Source organism: Seriola aureovittata, chromosome 16, assembly GCF_021018895.1.
Source record: "Seriola aureovittata isolate HTS-2021-v1 ecotype China chromosome 16, ASM2101889v1, whole genome shotgun sequence".
Classification (NCBI taxonomy): Eukaryota; Metazoa; Chordata; class Actinopteri; order Carangiformes; family Carangidae; genus Seriola; species Seriola aureovittata.
The window spans coordinates 5566801-5589218 of NC_079379.1; the positions used below are offsets into that span (position 1 = coordinate 5566801).

At 42.4% G+C, this 22418-nt stretch overlaps 2 protein-coding genes and 1 long non-coding RNA gene across 3 annotated transcripts in view; 1 reads left to right on the plus strand and 2 right to left on the minus strand.

The window, feature by feature from the left end:
• LOC130183548 (protein MTSS 1-like) overlaps positions 1-12984 on the minus strand; it is a 59794-nt gene extending 46810 nt beyond the window's left edge. The window contains exons 1-3 of the mRNA XM_056399099.1: positions 12562-12984; positions 3111-3172; positions 1289-1362 (exon numbers count right to left, since the gene is read on the minus strand). Of these exons, the coding sequence (XP_056255074.1) occupies positions 1289-1362; positions 3111-3172; positions 12562-12633 (208 nt within the window). The 5' untranslated portion in view covers positions 12634-12984. The remainder of the gene's footprint in view (positions 1-1288; positions 1363-3110; positions 3173-12561) is intronic.
• Positions 12985-13224: 240 nt separating this feature from the next.
• On the plus strand, positions 13225-14531 carry LOC130183552 (uncharacterized). The gene is made up of 3 exons (XR_008829849.1): positions 13225-13375; positions 13913-13942; positions 14140-14531. It is a non-coding gene; the product is annotated as an uncharacterized LOC130183552 (long non-coding RNA).
• A 5263-nt stretch (positions 14532-19794) lies between these two features.
• On the minus strand, positions 19795-21588 carry LOC130184105 (proline-rich protein 2-like). Its single transcript, XM_056399896.1, has 2 exons — positions 19994-21588; positions 19795-19869 (listed from the first exon to the last, which is right to left on the minus strand). Exon 1 carries the CDS (start codon positions 21241-21243, stop codon positions 20050-20052), a length of 1194 nt encoding a protein of 397 aa, XP_056255871.1. The 5' UTR covers positions 21244-21588; the 3' UTR covers positions 19795-19869; positions 19994-20049.
• Positions 21589-22418: the final 830 nt, after the last annotated feature.

A 22418-nucleotide genomic window follows, 5' to 3' on the forward strand; every position in this document is an offset into this window, starting at 1 on the left:
TGTAGGTTCACTGGAATAGAACACACAGGATTCATGAAACCCAGCAGCTCTCAAACAACAAGTTACCAGTGAGATAAATACTGAACAGAAAACAAACTGAGCCGCCCGTCAAGGCTCCCTGCTTCATTTAATCAATCCGGGAAGTGACCTCTATCGATGTGTCAGTCCAGTGATCAGGAAGTCAGCCACCTCTGATCATCGGTCAATAATGGGAAAGTACAAATCAATAGAAAACGTGCAAACTGCTTCACAACAATGACAACACAGAACACTGAGACGTCCTGAAGCTTCTGTGACTGAGCAACAAATCACATAAAACATCTGATCATTCATCTGATCATTCATCTGATCATTCATCTGATCATTCATCTGATCATTCATCTGATCATTCATCTGATCATTCATCTGATCACTCATCTGATCATTCATCTGATCATTCATCTGATCATTCATCTGATCATTCATCTGCGTGTTCAGATCTAAATCCAACTACATCCTGAAGAGGCTTCTCAGAGATGATACTTTGATTCAAGATCTGCATCATTTCCTGTTTCTGATTGACCTAAAATGACCAGTCAGTTCTGTGACATTGGTGTTAGTGAGTAAATTACTTCACTTATGTCAATATAACAGTGTAAATATATAAAATACAACTTTAAGGGATAAAATGGACCCAAACAGTTTTTTTTTGAGCCAATCCCCACAGACTCCCATGTTAAATATCCAACTTTACAGCAGAAATAAACATGTTTACAGCCTGGTAAAAAAACAGTTTTGGTCTCTATAACTACTGACGACTGTACGGGGCGTGAATTTTTATACAACTCACCTGTATAAATGTTTTTAAGGCTTAAAGTTATGCAGAATTGAGGGTATGGCAGCTTTGAGTGACAGGTGGGTGAGTGTATGCTTGCCACAAAGTCTCAGATCCACAAACGCCCCACCTCTTTGCCCATTTTTGGATTAGCTGGGAGTTTAGGTGGAGTCAGGCGCTGCCAAGATGGCGACAGTGGAGCAGCAGGTGACATCACAGTCTACGATCATGAAATGATTCTTATAACCCAAGAAATCACAGCCAATCAAGCCAACAATGAAAACGTGATGAAAAACAAATCCAGTCTTTGCCCAACAGCCGATCACCGTAGATCCACAATCTGTAAACAGCTGTCCATCATACACACACACACACACACACACACACACACACACACACACACACACACACACACACACACACACACACACACACACACACACACACACACACACACACACGTTACCATCCTACCTCTGCTGTTGGTTGCCAGGTCCGCCACTTTCTGAAAGGCGTCCAAGAAGGCTGCTACCGCCACAACCGTCGTCCTGGGAAACACAACAGAGAAACGTTTGGCTTCCAGGGAGACGTGTGTAGTTTTTGGTCCATTGCTTGGTTGCTGCAGGATGCTGTTATATTCTGTATCTTGTAGTGTCCTGACGTCACGTCCGATTTCAATGTCTGGGTTAACTCCATCAATTTCATTTGAACAAACTATATTGAACTTTTGGAGTATTCCCTGTTTCTACCACAGTTTCTCTTCTGGCCGTGTCAGTGTTGATTTGGTATGACTGGGCCATCACTATTTGATTCTTGATTATCTTGTGTAGTGCAGTACGCTTCGAAAACTCAACCTCTTTGGTGCACTGAAGGATGCTCCAGCATGAGATATTGAAGAGTTGCAGCTTACAGTTCAAACTAGAGGGCAATAAACTAATTAAGTCATTTTGTTTGTTGCAGTTCTTTGCAGCTAAGCAGTTGATTCAAATTTTGAAGGTTTCCCAAAAGGACTTTAATGAACGCTAGGTAATAAACTGAATTACATTTTCAAGTGAATTTCAAGTTCATTTTCACAGTAAAATAACCTGAACTGGCAGCAATGGTTTCCTGAGGGTATGAAATGCTTTGGCAGTAATGTAAAATATATAAAAGGTTTGTACCAAATGAGCTGAAAACCAAAGGTGGGTCCTTTAATCCCATGTACGTCAGTGGTGCCTGAAATTGCCCCCTGAGGACGAAAAAAGTGTTCTGCATTGAGATTAACTGCATCGAACTGAAATGCCAAAACACCCGGGCAAACACTGTGAGTAGACGGAGGGTGAGGAAGAGGAGCGGAGATGCAGTCAGAATGTTTGCAATCAGCTTTGACCTCTAGTGACCCCTGGCCCAGCGCAGAATCTCTGGAGGCTGCAACTGATCCATCTCACTGATAATGACTTTATGGTGGCATCATTAATCTCTGCCAGCCACAGAAGGTTAATTGAGTTGTGCTCCTGTGTGTGTGTGTGTGTGTGTAGTGTGTGTGTGTGTAGTGTGTATGTGGCAGTGGGCGTTGGTGGGAGGGTAATGGCTGGAAGAGGTGTGATGTGTGGATGTATTTCCCTCGATGCAGTGAGGTTCAAGTGTATGTTTGCAGTTTGTACGTGCACACTTTTCTTTATGTGTATGTGCATGTAAATCACCTTGAGAGGATATGTGTGTGTGTGTGTGGTGTGTGTGTGTGTGTGTGTGTGTGTGTGTGTGTGTGTGTGTGTGTGTGTGTGCATGCAGACCCAGTGAACCACAGAGTCGGGGACGAGGTGACAGAACAGGAGAGGTGAGCCTGACATTTAAACACTTAATGAAGCAGACTGATTGGATTTTCATGAGCTCAGTTTGTACACAGTCTCAACATGTGCGTGTCTTCGCGTACCACCAGCACACACACATTTACCTTTTAACGTGTTGCTTACTGGAACGGCGAACAAGTAAAAAACACCAGAGGTGGAGTTTAACCTCAATGAGAGAAATGAAATAATGAACCGGAATCATCATCAGCAGGTTTATAGAGAGTTGTTTTGTAGTTAGTTTTTTGAGTTAACCGTTTCATTGATATAAATACAATGAATCTAACATTAGACTTTTAGTAATACAGTACTAGCATTCCCCACTGAAGCTTCGCTGGTGTTGTAACTTAGAAAAACACTGAGCGATACAAGGTGTGTTTTGTTGGTAAATGTGTTTGTGTTTGTGTGTGTGTGTGTGTGTGTGTGTGTGTGTGTGTGTGTGTGTGTGTGTGTGTGTGTGTGTGTGTTACCTGAGCTGAGACTGTAGTTTGCTGGCCTTGCTGATGAAGTCGTCCCAGACAGGGTAACTGCCCTGAACAGAGAAAGAAGAAAAACAAAACATATTTGAATTACAACATCACAACATTTTCCTTTATAGCAGCAAAGTTGTGCATTATGTACAATGTATGGTAAACTGTTTGTGAGCTCCGCAGCTAGAAAACACAGGCTACTGTCAAATCCCAGAACCAATTTTTAAAAGGAACATCTATAGACCTCACTGTCTGGAACTGATGGTGCCATTATTTTATGTTTAAGGTCACATGTTGGACAAATTAAGGACGATCTTATCTTATCTTATCGGGCGGTAACTACATCAGAGCTCAATTGATTAGTCAATTAATCAATTAGTCAGACAAAACAAGCAACCTGAAGATGTAACCTGGAGTCTGGAGAAAAACCAGAAAACACACCAATAAACTCCTCTTCCGTGTAAAGTTTGCCCATCTCGGCCAAAACACATAAATCCCGAGCATCAGACAGAAAACACAGAGACGGATCAATATCGCAGATCCATACACCCCCAGCCACCCCGGCCTGTCTAGAGGAGGCCAAACGGAGGCGCCCCCCCAAGGCATGCAAAATACAGTTGGGTCCACTGACTGGGTTCAATACGAGACAGATGAGAAAACTGAGACGCCACACGCTGCAGTGCGGTACTGCTGGATCATGTGTGTTGACGGAGGGAAACACTGAGCCTCTGCAGCCAAACACACAAAGACACAAGAAACTGGGGTTTGCTTCTAATGTCAGCGGGAGTCCCTTAGTGTTCAGGAAGGGTGGGGCTTTTTTTTTTTTTTTTTTTTCTACTGCAGTGAAAGATCTGAAGCAGCAGTGGATTCTGTAGTCTAGACTCAGAACTGTGTCACCAGTTTACACCCATTTCTGAAAATACCACAAAAATCCTACAATTAAAATATACCTTTCCCCTCACACAGCCACTTCTGTACAGATTTAATACTGAAAATAAACAAGTGCAAAACAACATCACCAGGAAACTACAGCCATGAAGTTAAATCAACATCTTTAACATCTCCCTCTCTTTATTATATATTGTTTTGTTATAGTTTATCTTCCTGTGTAGTTACAAAATTGAAAGGTGATATAAACATAAATAAAGGCTAATTACTTATAATCATCACAAAAGTGTAACCATGTATGGCTGAAAGTATGGGAACAGCCTTGTACTGTTTTTCCGGGGCTGATTTTCGAGGTTTAGACGAGGTCCCTTACACCTTGTCAACACCACACGAGTGTTTTGTCTGGAATCAGTGATGCTGCACATGCAAACTGGAAGACACCAGAGAGGAAACATGAAAACAAAGCTCAGGCTGCACAATCTGAAAATGACTTTGAACCATGCTGATTACAGTCATGATTCTGCATCATCTGAATAAAAAAGAAGTCTGATTTAAAATAAGTGCAGTCTATACTGATCAATGAAATCATCTCTTACATGCACATTAACACAATTAATTATGATTTTATGATAAATTGATCCCAAGAACTTTGTCACATAGCACTTGTTTATTGCCATCATCAATAATTTTTAACATGACTCACTTTTCTTCTTATGAATTACATCAACGATTGCTGCCAACACTAATAACACAAATAGTAGCCTCTAACTTTCCGTACTGATTTCAGTGAATTTGTTGCTCTGACTGTTGAGACGTCACGGCTTTAGCTGAATTTAAGAATGGATTATTGGACAGGATGAGGGCTGTGGATCTCAAGCTCTCATCATTACACATTGCATATGATATTATATTACAATACACTTTAACATCCTTCTGCTCCTGCAGGAAGCTGACACACCTTCACTCCTCCACTGCACTTTGTGGGCGTTGCCTCTTTTTTTTTTTTTTTGTCTTGGCGTCACCATCGTTCCTCTCTCCCAGTGCAGCTGGGTGTGTTCAGCCTCGTTCTGTTTGTGAGAGTGATGCCCAGCGTCATCACCTAGCTACCATTGCTATGGCAACGCTGCTGCTGCTGCAGAGAGGCTTCAGACAGAGAAGGATTTGCGAGGAGGGGAGGGTCACACGTGCATGCATCCTCACCCAAACACACACACACACTTTTCTGTGTCATACATTTGCTTTCTTTGTTTCTCTCAGCGTCTCTTTCATATTCAATGCACATATCTTTTTTTCTTCTTCTTGGTACACACACACACACACACACACACACACACACACACACACACACACACACACACACACACACACACACACACACAATCTTTCCATTTTTCTCATACACTCATGTGTTATCTTCCTGCTCTTTATTACTCATCAGTCATGTGCCCTCTGTTATACTGTATACATATACCCACATCTCATTACATCCTCTCTCTCTCTCTCTCTCTATTTCTCTCGGACACACACATACCGAGGCGAGGGCAGGGCCACTGCATCTATCAGTCATTGAGGACATAAATTGTCACCGTGGCAACAACCGGAGGCAGCAGCAGCAGCAGCCTGCCGGTCCTTCAGGAATGCACCGCTCTGTTTATTTGGCTCTGTGAACGACTGCAAAGGCTTTACACGGAGAAACCCTTGTTTGTTTCTTCCTTATCACTGATCTGATGAGACAACGACACAATCTGATTCCTCACACTGCAGCAGAGCTGTGTTTTAATGTGGTGTTAAAGATAATTTAAAAAAAAAAAGCCTGAGGAAATCAGCATCCATTTTTTTTATGTCTTCTGTGGTCAGGAATAGCTTCTCACTTCTGTCTAAGGGTCCCCAGGTGGACTTGAAGTAGGGCCAGCTAGGCCACCAGGACACACTAACGATGTCCATCTTTGTGGCTTAACATTGTAGGAATATCCTGCAGCTACTGTAGATGAAGGGAAACTGCAGGGTGGGTTCAGCAGCAGTGGAACCAGATAATTTCAATCTTAAAGGAACAGCTTGACAATATGGGAAATATCACAAAAATATATACTAATATCACTATTGTGTCAGTGCAGTAAATATGTAGCTTAGCAAAAAGACTGGACAGACAGAGAAACAGCTCACATTTTATCTAATCCACACAAGACGACAGGTTCTGATTTGACAGGGGTTTATTTGCCGTGCAAACAGAGGAGAGTCCAGAATCCTAAGAAACAGCCCCCCATATAACACCCCAGGATTTTGGCACCTTTGAATAGAGCCATGGTAGCAACTGGCTGCTATCTGTAGCTTCAGATTCACTTATCAATCCTCTCATCTAACTCTTAGAAAGCAAACCAGCGTATTTCCCTCTAAAAATATACAGGCTTTAAGTAAATATTAATTAGCCTGCTAATGTATTAATGTATAACAGACAAGACTGATGAAGCAGAATCTACATCTATACAACTAAATTATCGCATATTCACAACATCTATCTATGAATTTTTTACATGTTCAAAGTTGGAGCCTTTCATTGATTGGTCAGTTCATGTCGATTTAACAAAATGTAATTTTAAAAAGAGATCAGTTTGCTATATCATTTTTAAAAAATGTTATATATTAAAAACTCAATTTAGCAGTAGCAAACAAAGATTTAATGTCTTGTCTGCGGATCAGAGTCCTGGCTCACCTAACAAACCGACCCATCAAACCTTAAGAACCAGAATGAGGGAGGAAGAATTTGTTGGATTTGACAAATCAGAACTTTTGTGTGATAATAAATTTCTCTCAAACATTTAAATGAGTGACGGGTTGTTCCATTGTTAAAGTAGCGCCTTTGCACATATGGGCCAACCCCAGTAATGTGTTGAATAATTGAGCTCGACAAAATCGACAACATCACCTATTAAAAGCCAGAGCTTCAGCTGACGTCAGAAAATAAACACATGAAAGCAGGAAAAGATCCGCCTCCATTTAAATCCACAGGAAACAAAACCTAAGTGACCCATTTGGCCGGACCACCACTGCCACCGCAGCAGCAGCTCTGTCCGTGATGTTTCCATGACGATCTCAATACTGATACACCATTTACAACAGCAGACCCCCCCCAAAATGGTGATTAGCATTCCGCTAATACAGTCAGTGGTATTACTTTAAGCCACACACACACACTCATTGACATAATGCATTGCGTACAAGCTTAACTTCATACCTGAAACCAAGTCTTAGCCCTCACAAAGCTCTTTGAGGTTACGAGGACCGGCCATAATGTCCTCACAAGCATAGAAAAACATATACACACAGAAACACACAAAGGTCTGGCTGTGTGGTAGCAATCACAGGGTCAAAAGTTCAATTCTTCACAGATATTAAACACGTATTAAAGTGTTTTTAAACACAAATATTAACTTTTTTAAAAAAAGATTTATGGAATGGATTTAATGTTTACATATTATATATATCATCTACGTATGATGCAACTTTTAGTTAGTTGCAGCCTTAAATCTAACCTACATGAAATCAGAGCACCCAGAGGAAACCTATAGGCTATGGATTACATTTATCCATATTAATAAGTCTTTGATTCTGACAATGAATTAAAATATAATGTACCAAGAATTATCACTTATGTCTGCAGCTCTAAGTTGCTTTTAGCCTCTTTTAGCTCACAGTTTTGGTTCTTAAAACACAGGCGGCCATTTTCACTGCTACACAAGCTCTAGCAAAACCAAACGGCAGGTAAATACACTCAGATATTTCCCAGGAGTTGGTAGAGACCAAACCAGAGCTAAAAGGAGGGGGGATATTGGAGTTAAATTCACAAACACAACTCCAGCGGGATAATTATGTTGCTCTGTGTCTGCTTGATGTGTAAGGGATAGGGTTATTCTGCTAACACACTAGCTTTCTTTCTCCCCATTGAAGAGCAAAAATTATTTGATGCCGCTTTAAACATTGTGACGACGCTACAGCAGGCATGTCAGCACAGTGATCTAAAGCTTCGGTGCAGTGACTCGTCAGACGAGGGGAAAGGCAGATGTGGCGCTCGGCGTAAAGCAGCTCACAGCGTAAGAGGATGAGCCAGTTTCTCCTCCAGGGAAAAACATGCAGATCGGTTCCACTTAAACGGATCAACAGTAATGTGTCTGCTTCAATTTAACCAGCACAATGACGTGCGGATGATGAACAGCACGAGGCCAGACACACTCGACAATTAGGCCTATACATACAGTATGGATATACAGCACACTGGCCCCAGGTGTAGCAGACCTGCAGAGAGGAAATGTATATTCTGAGGAGAAGAAATGGCAACGATTGAAGTGAAGGAACCTGTGAGACGCATCCTGTGCTCTCGATTTCATCAAAACCAGTCTCATCATGTGCAGTTACATCGACAGAGAAAACAAGGACCAGTTTCCAACGAGGATTCGATATCAAAGTACTTTTCAAAGCAACACTAGGTGGCACTGTGATGTATTGTTGCTGTCAAATGCGCACCCTCTTGTTTTAGTGTCTTCACATGGTTATTTTCTATAAAAAAAAAAAAAAAAACTGAGCCAAAATTTTGGCGATTTGTGTCGGTTTAATTAAGCGTGTTTTGTGTGATTTTCAAAATGACACACTTATATGCTGAAGATTATCAATTAACGCTGATGTCTGTAATTTTTTTGATTAACCAGTAGTTGACATTTTCAAATTGTTTGGTTTATGCATCCCAACGTCCAAAACCTTTACTTTGCTATCATTAACTTGGATCTTATGTTTGTATAAACATGAAGGAAAATCAATATCTATATCAGTGCCACTTCATTAGTTGAATGTCCCTCAATCGCTTCCTTCACTTCTCCACCAAAGAGCAGATAAAAAAAGCCACAGTCAGTCCTGTCTTTGCCTTTTTATCCATAATGTCAAAATGTTCTCGTCTGTAAAATACAGTGAACAAGGGAAGTACCGAGCACCAAAGCCTTACAGGTTCTTACATGTTCTGAGGAACCACATGTTTTGGGTTCTTAAGTTCCTGCCGTAGAAAAAGAAGCTTTCACATCTCATCTGTGAGAACAGCCTTATGATTACTGACAGAAAAGCAGACATTTTAACCTGCCTTCAGTCACCAAGTGGCTTGAACATTTCCTCATTGTGATGATTTAATGAAACATGAGGGCTGGAGGGTGAATAAGGGCTGAACATACAAACACAGACCAAACCTGTGGTTGTAAAAGACAATAAGAAGCAGCAGACTGGAGTCTGCTCAACAGTGACACAGTGAAATCTCTCTCCACCCACACATCGATGCTAATGGAGGAAAACCTGTCTGACTGTCTGCGAGTCACATGTATGAATCAGCTGCATATTATTTTATCTAGACTATCCAGTCAGCGATTAAAGATAAAGAATATGGCAGAGGTGAAAGAAGTAGGCCTACTCCAGTCATTTGCTAAAGTAAACGTACCAGTAAAACCATGTAAAATTCTGCACTGAAAATTCTACTTAACACCTTTTTTAAGGGGCTTACAACCCATAAAGGTTGGAGGGCACTGGTTTAATCTGAAACAATGCATTATATTTCATAAACATGTTTTTTTGTGTTAAATCTGAATCTGTAAAGAAGCAAAATAAGCTGTGAGATAACTGTAGTGTAGTAAAAGCTACAATATTTCCCTCTGACGTGTTGAGAAGTAGAAATATGTAGTAATATAAAATGAAAACACTAAAGCAAAGTTCAAATAATCAAAATTGTACTTAAGTACTGTATTCGAGTGAATGTACTTAGCTACAGTCCACCTCTGGGATATAGACAGGCTAGAGAAGAAGCTATTTTCACTATCAATGACTGTTCGTATATAAAGATGGACGACATCACAGCTCCCCAAAAGTGTAGCCAGAACATCTCCATCGCCCCCTGGTGGCTGGCTGCAGCAAAATAAACCCCACCCCTTCCATGTTAGCGGATCGGACATGAGTCAAAATAACAAACCAAAGTTGGCTACATGTCAAATAGATTTTTCTCAAAGATGGTTTCTGTCATGTGATCATTTTAGGTAGTTCTTATCTCAATGATGTTTTTTCAAGTGTTTATTTTTCAGATAAGTCTGGGTTTTAATTGGTTATTTGATGTTATAACTCAGGAGTGTGACATCAAGATTGACAGCTGAATTGACTTGTGATTGGGTTGAGCATGTGTATGGGCGGAGCCTCGATACTGTGGCTCCACTCCTCAATCTCTACTGTGCAGACTCCAAATGATGTCTCCAGCTCAAGATGGCGGCGCTCGTATCCAAGATAATTTGGCTTCAGTTTAGTACAGTAGGAGGAAGTGGAGACGCATCGTCCATCTTTATGTACAGTCATTTCTCACTATTAAAGGCAGAAGGTGGTAGTAGCGGATAGCATTAGCACCTGTAGCCAACAAGTCTGAACAGGCCGAGAAAAGAGCGCCACCTACAGAAATAGTCAAAGAGCTCTGACAGTAAATCAAAGGAAGACGACTTCTCACTCCCGCCTGCAACGTTTGATTGACGGATGAATTCTTGACAATGCAGATCGGAAACAGCACAATGTTGGAAATTTCAACTTGGATGACGCTGATGAATGAAACACCAAATAATGGGCTTCACTGAGGCATGACATCACTCGCAGCTCAAACACAACAGGTAAAGACAACAGGTGTGAATTCGTATTTAAGAACGAGGTTGTTGTACAGTTGAGTAGAAAACTAGGTACACCTGTTTTATTGTTTCTCACCTGCAAGAGAACAGCTGAGAGGATGAGAGGTTAGGAAGAAAAGAGGAAAAGAGTCTGAACTGCAGGAGGAGGGATGGGAAATAGAGGAAAAGGAAACAAATGAGGACGAAAGAGAGGAAAAAGAAGAGGCGAGGAAGAGGGAGGAGAGAAGCAGGAAATGAAAGAAGAAATGAGAGAGGAGTGGAGGAGGAATTGTAGGAAGAGAAGGAAAACAGGAGGGGTAGAGGGAGAGAGGGAGAATGGGTTAGGGTGGTTAGGGTTAGGAGGAGGAAAAAGAGGACAACAACAAAAAGGGCAGGGTGTAAAGAGGAAGAGGGAAAAAAAATTGACAAAGAGAAAGAAGAAGAAGAAACTGGGGTGGACAGGAGGAAAGAAGAAGGAGAAGCAGAAGAGGGGAGAAGAGGAAGAAAAGGGAAAGGAGGGGAGGATAACAAGGGGAGGTCAAGAAACAAGAAGGAAGAGGAGAAGAAGACTGGGAGGAGGAAAAGAGCAGGAAGAGCAGAGATGGAGAGGAGGAGGAAGAGAAGGAACAGAGGGTGGACGAGGTAAAAGAAAAAAAACAGGTGGAGGACAGAAAGAGCAAATGGAGAAAGAAAGAAAAGGGGAGGAGAACGATGGGAAGGAAAGGGGAGGGAAGTAAGACGGAAAAAGAAGAGAGAATGAGGAGGAGAGGGGTGTGGCAGGGTAGTGCAAACCAACCTGTTAGAAACCACCTGTCTGTTATTATGTCACCGTAGAAACAGGTGTCCATGTGTGTGGCTACACGGTGCCCCTCCCCCAACACACACACACACACACACACACACACACACACACACACACACACACACTAACGCACGCACACACACACACACACCAAATACTACTACCTGCCAGTCTCTGGCACAACAAAACAAACACTGGAGAGCAACAGAAGTTACTATTGTCCAAAACAATAAACTGACCCATCCCTCCAGACTAATTACCAATATCTGATATTCAAAACCATGCATTTTAATCAATTAAACATGACTTTAATTATCATATAATCGGTCAACTATCTTCTTTATTAATCACCCTCTCTGTGAAATGTCAGAGGATGGTGAAAATGTTAATCACCTAAATTTCCCAGTGACACCATCCAAAAAAATCAGTTTAGGATCATGTCAGATGAAGAAAAGCAGAAAATTTTGGTAAATTTTTTCTTGTAAAATGAGGAATGACTCATCGATTATCAAAGTAGTTGCTGCTTTATTATCTGTCGATCAACCAATCGATTAATCGGTTCAGCTCGTGTCATTTATGTTTCCAGAAACTAAATCTATCTGCAAAATGTTATACTGTATTTGACTAAGTGATTATTTATTACAGTAGATACAAGTTGTTGGTTTTATTTTAGAGATTAACAACTATTTCAAAGCAAGTTTCTTTTGGTTAACAGGTGGATCAGATTAATTAAATCCACATCAGTCCTGGTTTTTCAGATCTGCTCACTTCACTGTCACTCACTCTGATGTGTCAGGTGCCTGTAGCTGTGTTTGGTTACCAGGATGAAGCTGGAGTCATTCTCTGAACACACCCACTCCTCTCCCTCTCCCTCCCCCCTTCTCCTTCCACACAACCCCCTGAATAATTAGGAAATTAATGATTACGTCTGGAAATCTCCAATAAAGCGACAGGCTACTCCTGATTGTGTGCAACAGGATCAGCAGAGACCTGCAGGGCGTGTTGCAGTTGCCCTGCCTTGAATAGTTACTTCATGCGCGCGTGACATTGATTTTAATCACAAATCAGATGAAATGATCATGTTCCTTCGTGTTACCTTCATGTCTCCGATGACAGTCTGGAAAAGCCCCCCCAGCGCGCTGCACTCTCTCTCCATCACTGTCTCCATCTTCAGCTGTGAACGGAAATTATCAAGTCTCACTCGGAGCTTCTGTTGTCCATAAATGAAGCGACAGGAAAATGAATTAAAGAAAAAAAAAAAAAAAAAAAAAAAGCAGCTCGGTGTTGGTACAAACGCTCAGACTCGCGCTGCACGCTTTCCCCAGCTGATGGAGACCAAAACACGGACACAAGCAGCAGCAGAGCCGGCGGTTAGTTTCCACTCAGAGCGGGTAAATCCCATGTCGTCAGCAGGAGGAGACGCATGTTGGGGCAGAGGAAAGTGACAGCAGAGATCCGCAGCACGCCGCCGGAGAGCCTCAACTTCATACAACGAACTGCTGCTGCTGCTGTTGCTGCTACTGAGGCAGACACGTCGCGGGAGCGCGCCTGGAGGGACGTGAACGCGGCTCCGCCTAGCCCCGCCTTCAGCTGATGAAGCACGTTTTTGTTAATGGAGAGCGAGGGGTGTAGTTGTGATAGCGCTGGGTAAATTTAGAGGAAAATTAGATTAAATGAAATAAAAATAATAACATTAAATTACATTTTTAAAAAATACACCTGCAGTGAAATCAAATTAAACTATTGATCTGCAAAATGGTATTTCATGTCATGCCTCATAGGATGAAGATGAAGAAATTCAATTCAATTAATTGAATTTAAATTTTTTTCTAATATCAGCTTATATCTGGATATCCCCTGACTCCACTTTTGCGACCACTGCTGGACAAATTTGGCACCATTACCTCACTGTAAGTTAGTCTGGTGTCTGTCTATAAAGACTGAATAATATGTAAATGCTCAGATATTTAAAACTACATCGCCACCTAGTGACTATTTCACCGTTTGGAGGGTTGGCTGACTAAAGAAGAAAGTTATAAAGTGAACAGGCTGCTGTCACTTTCCTTATCAACATGTAAACAACAAAGATGTTAGAGGGGGAATCTGTGATCACAGGACCCTGCAGTAGCTTTCTGAAGCTTCGTTGATCAGAGCTTTGGGCTTGCTTCCATTTTAAACTGTGGATAGATTGTAAAGTAACTTCCCTCTGAACTCAATTTTAAGAGCCGCATTAAACATATATTTTCAGTTTACATCTGTGGACAATCATTAGAACTGATGCTGAAATCACAGTTTTTGTGAACAAAAAGAGAGACACCGTCTTTGCTTTAAGGTTTATTGGGGCCTTAAAGGTGTCTGCTTGCAAACCCTCTTTGCATGCTGTTTTAAATTCAACCTGATTTCCTTTGCTTATAATAGGCTAAATGTATTTTCCTTTTGCTTCCCAGATAGGACCCATGTTGCGTCCAGAACCACAGGTAGGCAACCACTGATTAACTTTGCTCTTACAGTATTTACCTGTCAGTGCTCTGAAGGGGCATCAAGTCAAGTTTTGATCTTTTATTTAGACTGCAGATAATAAGCTCAGGAGAGGATGTAAATGATGTAATACATGTCTGCTGATTCATCTTCGTCTGCTTCACTCAGACCATTTGTCTCTTTCTGAATTCATCAGAGCTTCACCTGAAATCTTTGTTGGATGACACCTAGTGGTAAAAGTCAGCAAACCTGCAGTTGTATCTTCAGGAGAACATCCCCTAAACTAAATAGACAGTATTTATATATGTCATTATCAGTATGTAAATAAATGAGTGTTAAATATAAGTGAAAGTAACAATGGGATACATTCATCACCCAGAACCAAAAATGTTGATGTTTTAATTGACTTTGAATTATTTGTGCTGGACGTTTTGTCTCCATCAAACTAAAGAAAACTATTTGCTCTGGAAATGGTTCATTATTTTCTCTGCCATGATGATTATGTTTCTTATTCTGTTACCAAATGTTTGTTAAGAGGTTTTAGTGGCACTACTGAAAATTTGAATATAAACCAAAGAAATGATCTTCTACTCCTATCTTGAAAATGAAATTTATTTTGTACCATAGATAATTAGTAGATAATTGTATGTTTTGATGCAGGTTTCTATGCATGGTACAAATTAAATTTTAATAAACAACAAAATTTGTGGAATAAGAAAAATAAGAAATTATAAGAAATCAATTAAAAATAAATAATAATAAAAATAAAACATAAAAAAAAAATTAGCAGAGCTAAAACTGGACTGATGTGCTCTCTCCTCTTGGTTCTGGATCACAGCCGAGCTGCAGAGTTTCGAATGAGCTGAAGTCTCTCAGTGGTTTTTTTCAGGAGTCCAGTAAAAAGTGCATTGCAGTAATCAAGTCAGCTTGAAATAAAAGCATGAATAAACCTTCAGCATCATTGACCATTCTTTAGCTATGTTACTAAGGTGGGACTTGAAGCTTAGATCTGAATCCAAGATAAAGTCGAAGACTTGTAACCTCAGATTTAATCCAGGGAGTCGTTTCCCCGGGTTATTGAACAGCATTTCTCTTTTTGTTTTGGGGCTGACTAGTTTCAGTTTTGTCCTCATTTAACTTTAAGAAGTTATTACTCATCCATTTATTCATTGCTAGAAGACGGGTAGTGATGGAGATTATAGCTGCAGAATCATTTGGTTCAGCAGAGATGTACAGTTGTGAGTCATCTACATAACTATAGAAACACACATTGTGCTCTATGATGATGTCACCAAGTGGCAGCATGTACAGTGAAAATAATAATGAGCCAAGTGTAGCGTTAATGCCATAATTTAGAATTTACTCTCGTTGAAATGGGGCACCAGTCCTCTAGGAGGACAACAATGAATTACTTCATTGCCAAATTTATCAATCTCACATCGGAAGCCATGAATTCTCGATTCAATGGATCTCCAGTCTCTACGTCAAAAGAATACAACAGGACAACAACTGGGTGTAAATAAAGGAGTTTATTAACTAAACTACTATCTACAGAGTAAATGCAAGGTGTAATAATCATGAAGATGAAAATAATAATGAAATGAGCAGTGTGATGAGTTGGCAAGGGCAACTCTAATGCTCTTCATTTTGGCTGGATAACTTAAGAGGAGACTTCTTCTTCTTTTACATTCTTCCTTAGATCTGTGTCTAAGTTCTGCTGATCACGACCCAGGACTGGATTGGGGGTTGTAGTTTATGACTCTTATCTAGAGAGGGACAGAGGAAGGGAGGTTGGTCTGTGTGTGTGTGTGTGTGTGTGTGTGTGTGTGTGTGTGTGTGTGGTGTGTGTGTGTGTGTGTGTGTGTGTGTGTGTTTTCATGCATGGCACAGAGAGGCCAGTATTCACACCTTAGTGATACTCAGTCCTTTTGGTGTCATTTGTCCTATATAAGAAACAATCAACTATCATTAGACAGAGTCTTGTTACAAACTGGAGATTTTGCCTATATTCTCCGGTTGCCTGGTGTCCATTTCATTAATCCTCTGGAGCTGACCCTTTCTGTTCTGTGTTTCTCTGGCATGCTAACAGCATGGTCTGTTTGTGGGAGAAGGGTCCTTTGTCTCTGTTTCCGATCAATTTGATAGTTTGATGGTGGGAAGAGTCACAAAGTGTCAATTGTGGGTCCGTAACTAGCATGTCCTTACGATTAACTTCCATAATGGCTTGTGACTGATGCCAGGCCAGGTATGTACGCCACACAAGGAGGGGCACCTCAGTGGCTCACCTGGTAGAGCACTTACCACCTAGACTTAGTCCTAACCGCAGTGGCCATGGGTTTGAATCTGATCGATGGCTCTTTGCTGCATGTCCCCTCAGTCTCTCTCCCTGACTTTTCTATCTATCTCACCATACTATCAAAAATAAAGGCAAAAAATAACTTTTTAAAAAAATGGGCCATGGCACCTGTCTTGAGCAACCCCACAGCAGATTATGTATTTCTGAAATACATGATATCCAAGACTGGCAAAACTTTTTCCCTGTGTTTTCAACCAGTTTAACACAAAGTCAGAAAGACCGACCAACTTTTCAAGATTGATTAAGATATAGATATTCTAGGTCTAAGAGGACAAGCATTGAGACCTTATAAAAATATACACCTTAAAAATAATATAAAAAAATAAAAATAAACAATAAAAAAATATACATACACTAAAATATGAAGTTGAGTGTTTTAGTGACTGTTAGTTTCAACAGGAAACATCACAAAAAACATGATGCTCTTAGCAGTGGTGGTGAACATCCATGTGCAAAAGTGTAAACCACCTGAGAGGGAAAACCTGCAGGGTCCTGGCCCTGAAGTGATGTGTTCAGGTGTTGGACTGAGGCCAACAGGGCCGACCAGCACTTACTGGAGGAAGATCTGGGATCAGATGGTAAGGCTGGCAGAGCTTCAAACAGTCAGAGCTTTGTCATTTTAACCACAGACTCAATGCTTAATGACAGGGAGCAACAACACACACACACACACACACACACACACACACACACACACACACACACACACACACTGATAGTCAGTTCACAAAAGGCAGCAGTCTGTGTTATTACCCCACCACCACCACCACCACCAAACAGAAGACTAAACTAATAACAGCAATCAGTGAGAGAAAGAGGGGCAATGGAGGAACAACAAGAAGTGGGAGGAAAGCAAGAAACTGGAGACTGACGATTCACAGCATCTGAACTCAACGTATTTCATGAGTATCATCACAAACTCCACTTCTTGAGTCATATTTTTTAAATCTGTTATATACACATTAATGCCTACAAATTACATGAGTAATTGTAAAATGGTAAGATGGAGGAGCAACTATTCCAGTGCTCAAGGCGCATGGAAGACCCAAGAGATCTGCTGGGATGGTTCACAGACAGCATGTCTCTTGCTGAGGAGTGAGACCATGAGTGCTTTGTAAACCAAGGAGACTTAAACTTTATTCTGAGAACAGGATGCCAGTGAAGGTTCCACAGAACAGTATTTAAGCAGAATTGTCTTTTTAGTACTTGGCCAAGTTGCCCTTAAAACCGAGTTCACCATCCATGGTTTTTAAAATCCTCGCCCCTGGCAATGTTGGTACAGGGTCCACCACCTCTCAGTCTTATACTAACCAGCACAGCGGAAGTATAGAAAGCCCTTAAACATCTGTAAACAAAGCATCCTCACTGACAAGAAGGTGCTTGCTGAACTATGAGCTGCCCTCAGCTGTGAATTTCAGCCCATGGCAGAGATTCAGCAGAAACAGTCTTGACCCTTGATGCACATCCTCTGCAATTTTCCTGAGTGTGACCCCACACACACACACTCACACACACACACACACACACACACACACACACACACACACACACACACACACACACACACACAAACCTTTGGAACACACTTCAAGTTTTGTTAGTTAACACAACCTGAAGATGTCACCAACAATTCATATGAAATCTTACAATGCATCACGTGTAGTCAAGTGTGCCATCTAATGTACAACAGGACAGGTTTAGTGAATAAGAATGAGTTGAAGAAGGACTAGTTTACGCTAATCTCCGTCTGCCGAGTACTGCGGGTCACCAACATTTCATGATATCATTGTACAAAGAGTAAATGAGAGAGAGCCCCAGCATTCAAAACCATCCGCGATAAAGTGTAGAGCCCATTTAAAACAAAGAAAGCAATAAATTTCTATCCCATGAGTTTAGTTTGAAAAGACAGCTGTAAGCAGGGAGCGGAGTTCTCAGCATTTTATTGAATTTCAAAGTTGCCAGGACAGACAGCTTCCAGGAAAAGGTCCAGAACTTGAAAAGAAAGTGTTAGTAAGTGTGCAATTCATTACACTGACATGCAAGAATATTTGCTTGAAAGAACAGAAGCCTTTGCAAACATGCACATAATTAAAAAAAGGGGCCTTGGCTGGGGCTTGTGCAGGTAGCTGGGCTGCTGGGGCCTCGGCTGAGCAGGGTCGCTCGGCAGCTGGGGCCTCAGTTTGGGTAGGGGCTATGCAGGGGAGCTGGGCTGCTGGGGCCTTAGCTGTGCAGGGTAGCTGGGCTGCTGGAGTTGGGGTTGGCCAGGGTAGCTGAGCTGCTGGGGCCTGCCTGGGTATCTGGGGCCTGGTCTTAGATTGGTGATCTGAAGCTATTTCAATTCCATAACTTGAAGCAATAACCAAGTCAAATCTGTTTCCATTCTGTGGTGAAGCAACATCCCACATGCCAGCTTTGGTCTGGGGTACATCTTTTGCATTAAGTTTTGTTTTGTGGCTGCTGTGGGTTCTCTCTGGGTTTTGAAGGCCTTAAACTGGACACACTTCCATCTGGACTGTATCTACTTGCCTACCATAAGAACCACTATAACCAATTTCAGTATTTACTAATTCAAACTAATCTATGATAAAACTCAATTAAAGAAATTTGGTATGGGATGAGCAAGTGTTTTACAAGCTGCATGTCTTTTGGTTAATTTTTATTAAAATTCAAGCAGATCTTTTCCATCTTTCGCAGCTTACCGACCTAGTCTTATATTCTAATAAGCTGCTATTTGCAAGACATCTAGGCTCCTTTCCATGATTTATACAGTGAATCAAGGAAAAATACAACCATTAGATCTGGCCATGTTGATACTTTACTCCACCACCTCAGCCTTACATGTGCAGTGTATTAAGGCCTCAAATCTAAAGACAAAGCATCTTCACTGACAAGCAGCTGCTCACTGAACTGCGAGCAGCCTTCAGCTGTGAATTTTATCCCATGTTAGAGATTCACCATCTTGACTCTTGATGTACATCCTCTGCAAATTTCCTGAGTATGACCCCACAAATGCCATCTCTCCAGTTGGTTTTAGTCCCCATTCATGCAGCCTAGAAAGCATGAAACTGCAGTCACTGGAGATGTATACAGACACATGCCACCTTTGTTTTTTGGAACAAAGAACTCAAGTGAACCAACTTAAGGCTGTGTTAAACTAAAGTCACAGATGGCTCAAATTTGGAATCCTTCATATTTCCAGTGTCAGACCAATTGTGTGTTGTCTAATGAACAATGGGAGACAAAAGGTCAAACAGGACAGGATAAGTGCAGAAGAATCCCAGTTTAAGTTTTTGATGACTAGTCTTCATGTGCAAAGCACTGTGAGCCACTAACATGTCATAATGCCAAGGTACAAAGAGTAAAATTAGGGAGAACCTCAGCATTCAAGATGACATCTGAGAGTGTAAAACCAATTCAAAGACATTGCAATAATGTTTTGTCCCATCATTATCCAGTACCACTCAACATTTTGAAATGACAGCCATAGGCAGGGAGTGAAGTTCCAAGAACTTTATTCAATTTCACAAAGTTGACACCAGGATAGATAGCTTCCAGGAAGAGGTCAGGAACCTGAGAAAAGAAACACTGTTAAGTGTGGAATTCATTACACTGACATGCAAGAAAATTGATTTTAAAAAACACTCCAGCTTGATGAAAGCAGTCAAGAAATCTTAAGGGGTAAAATTATACTTACAGAAAGCATATCCAAAGTCAAACATGGGAGTGACAAAGATACCAGGACCAGGGGTTTTAAATATAGTCCCAATACCTCAGAGAGCCATAAGATCTTGGCTGAATTTCAGAGTCAGTGGACTTCTCCATCGAGTCATAAACATCACGGTCCTGGGAAGAATGAGAGTCCAACATTCCAGCTTTGTGTTGGGTCATGCCAAAACTTGGCTGCTCTGGCCTGGCCTGGAGATGAAGCTGAGGCTTGGAAGGGTAGCTGGGCTGCTGGGGCCTGGGCTGGGGCTTGGAAGGGTAGCTGGGCTGCCCAGGCTGAGCAGGGTAGCTGGGCTGAGGCTTGCCCAGGTGGCTGGGCTGCTGGGGCCTTGGCTGGGGTTGGGGCTGAGAAGGGTAGTTGGGCTGCTGGGGCTTGGAAGGGTAGCTGGGCTGAGGCTTTCCCAGGTAGCTGGGCTGCTGGGGCCTCAGCTGGGGCTTGCCCGGGTAGCTGGGCTGCTGGGGCTTGCCCGGGTAGCTGGGCTTCGGCTGGGGCTTGGAAGGGTAGCTGGGCTGCTGAGGGTTAGAAGGGTAGCTGGGCTGCTGGGGCCTTGGTTGGGGCTTCCCTGGGTAGCTGGGCTGAGGCTTGCCTGGGTAGCTGGGCTGCTGGGGCCTCGGTTGGGGCTTTCCTGGGTAGCTGGGCTGCTGGGGCTTTCCCAGGTAGCTGGGCTGCTGGGGCTTTCCCGGGTAGCTGGGCTGCTGGGGCCTTGGTTGGGGCTTTCCCAGGTAGCTGGGCTGCTGGGGCTGAGAAGGGTAGCTGGGCTGAGGCTTGCCTGGGTAGCTGGGCTGCTGGGGCCTCAGTTGGGGCTTTCCCAGGTAGCTGGGCTGCTGGGGCTTGGGAGGGTAGCTGGGCTGCTGGGGCCTCGGTTGGGGCTGGGAAGGGTAGCTGGGCTGCTGGGGCTTTCCCGGGTAACTGGGCTGCTGGGGCCTCGGTTGGGGCTTTCGCAGGTAGCTGGGCTGCTGGGGCCTCGGTTGGGGCTTTCCCAGGTAGCTGGGCTGCTGGGGCTTTCCCGGGTAGCTGGGCTGCTGGGGCCTCGGTTGGGGCTGGGGCTGAGCAGGGTAGCTGGGCTGGTGGGGCCTCGGCTGGGGTAGGGGCTGAGCAGAATAGTTGGGTTTCTGCGGCCTAGTCTCAGATTGGTGACCTGAAGCCATCTCAATTCCATAACTTGAAGCGATACCCAAGTCAAATCTGTTTCCATTCTGTGGAGAAGCAACATCCCACATGCCAGCTTTGGTCTGGAGTACACCTTTTGCATTAAGTTGTGTTTTGAGATGTGGCTGCTGTGGGTTGTCTCTGGGTTTTGAACGCCTGTAACTAGACACACTTCCGTCTGGACTGTATCCATCTACTTGCCTACCATAAGAACCACTATAACCTCCAGCACCAGCAGGCTTCAGGTTCTCAAATGAACCAGTGTTGGGATAACTGGGTCCAGAGCTACCTATAAAACCTCCAGGCTGTGCAGGGCTCTCATATTTTGGAGAGGCTGAACCAGGGTTGTGGCTGGCTGAAAAGCCTTCAGCCTGGGCAAAGTAAGGTTTAATGATACTGGACCCTCCACCTCTGTAGCTCAGTGCTAAAAAGAGAAAACATTTTAATGGTCAGTCATGTGAAGAAGTTACTACAACTAGAACTGCAGTTTGTGTAGAATGAACTCTTACCCTTTGCATGTGGCCCAAACGCTAATAGTGAGAGCAAGAACATCCTGGAAAATGGAGAGGATCATTACTGAACAAAAGAAACCCAAGCGATTAACAAAAGTGCCAAAAAACAAACAAAACACTTACCTCACACAAAATCCAGAGGCCATTTTCCAAACCTGAAGCCAAACAACATGCAACACTTGTGCTGCTTGCAGGATGCCAAAAAACCCAGAAGCTTTAGTTTCAGCCTCATAACTGCTGCAACCACAGCAGTCTTCTTTATATGTTGGTACCTGAGTCCACCAGTCACATCTCACACTGATTAAATAATTGGAATCAGGTTTGAAGCATCAGTAGCGACCTCTCTGACAACCTGGGCAGGTGTTTGCACTTAAGCTTATTGGCTATGTTTCATTTAAGTACCACTCAGTAGTAACTGGACTAATCACAACAATGTAATGGATGTGTAAAACCAGAAGGAGGCAGTAATGCAACATAATGGATGCCAACTGCTGTAAAAACCCAAACAGAAGGAAGAAGAAGAATAACCTGTCAGTTTGTACACTTATTTCAAGGGTTGCTTCACCCACATGAAGAACTGACTGTCCCACTGTTCTTTAGACATGTGGAGAGTTTTGGTGTTATCTTTTGAGGTCTGATATATCCACCTCTGAGATTTCTGCTGCTACCCACATATAACAGAGGTTACCTTTGATTTTATCTGTGGCACACAATAAATTAACAATTAGTTCTAA

Coding starts and splice junctions, on each gene's coding strand:
- LOC130184105 (XM_056399896.1), bottom strand. CDS start 21,243: ATGTGGGATGTTGCTTCTCCACAGAATGGAAACAGATTTGACTTGGGT.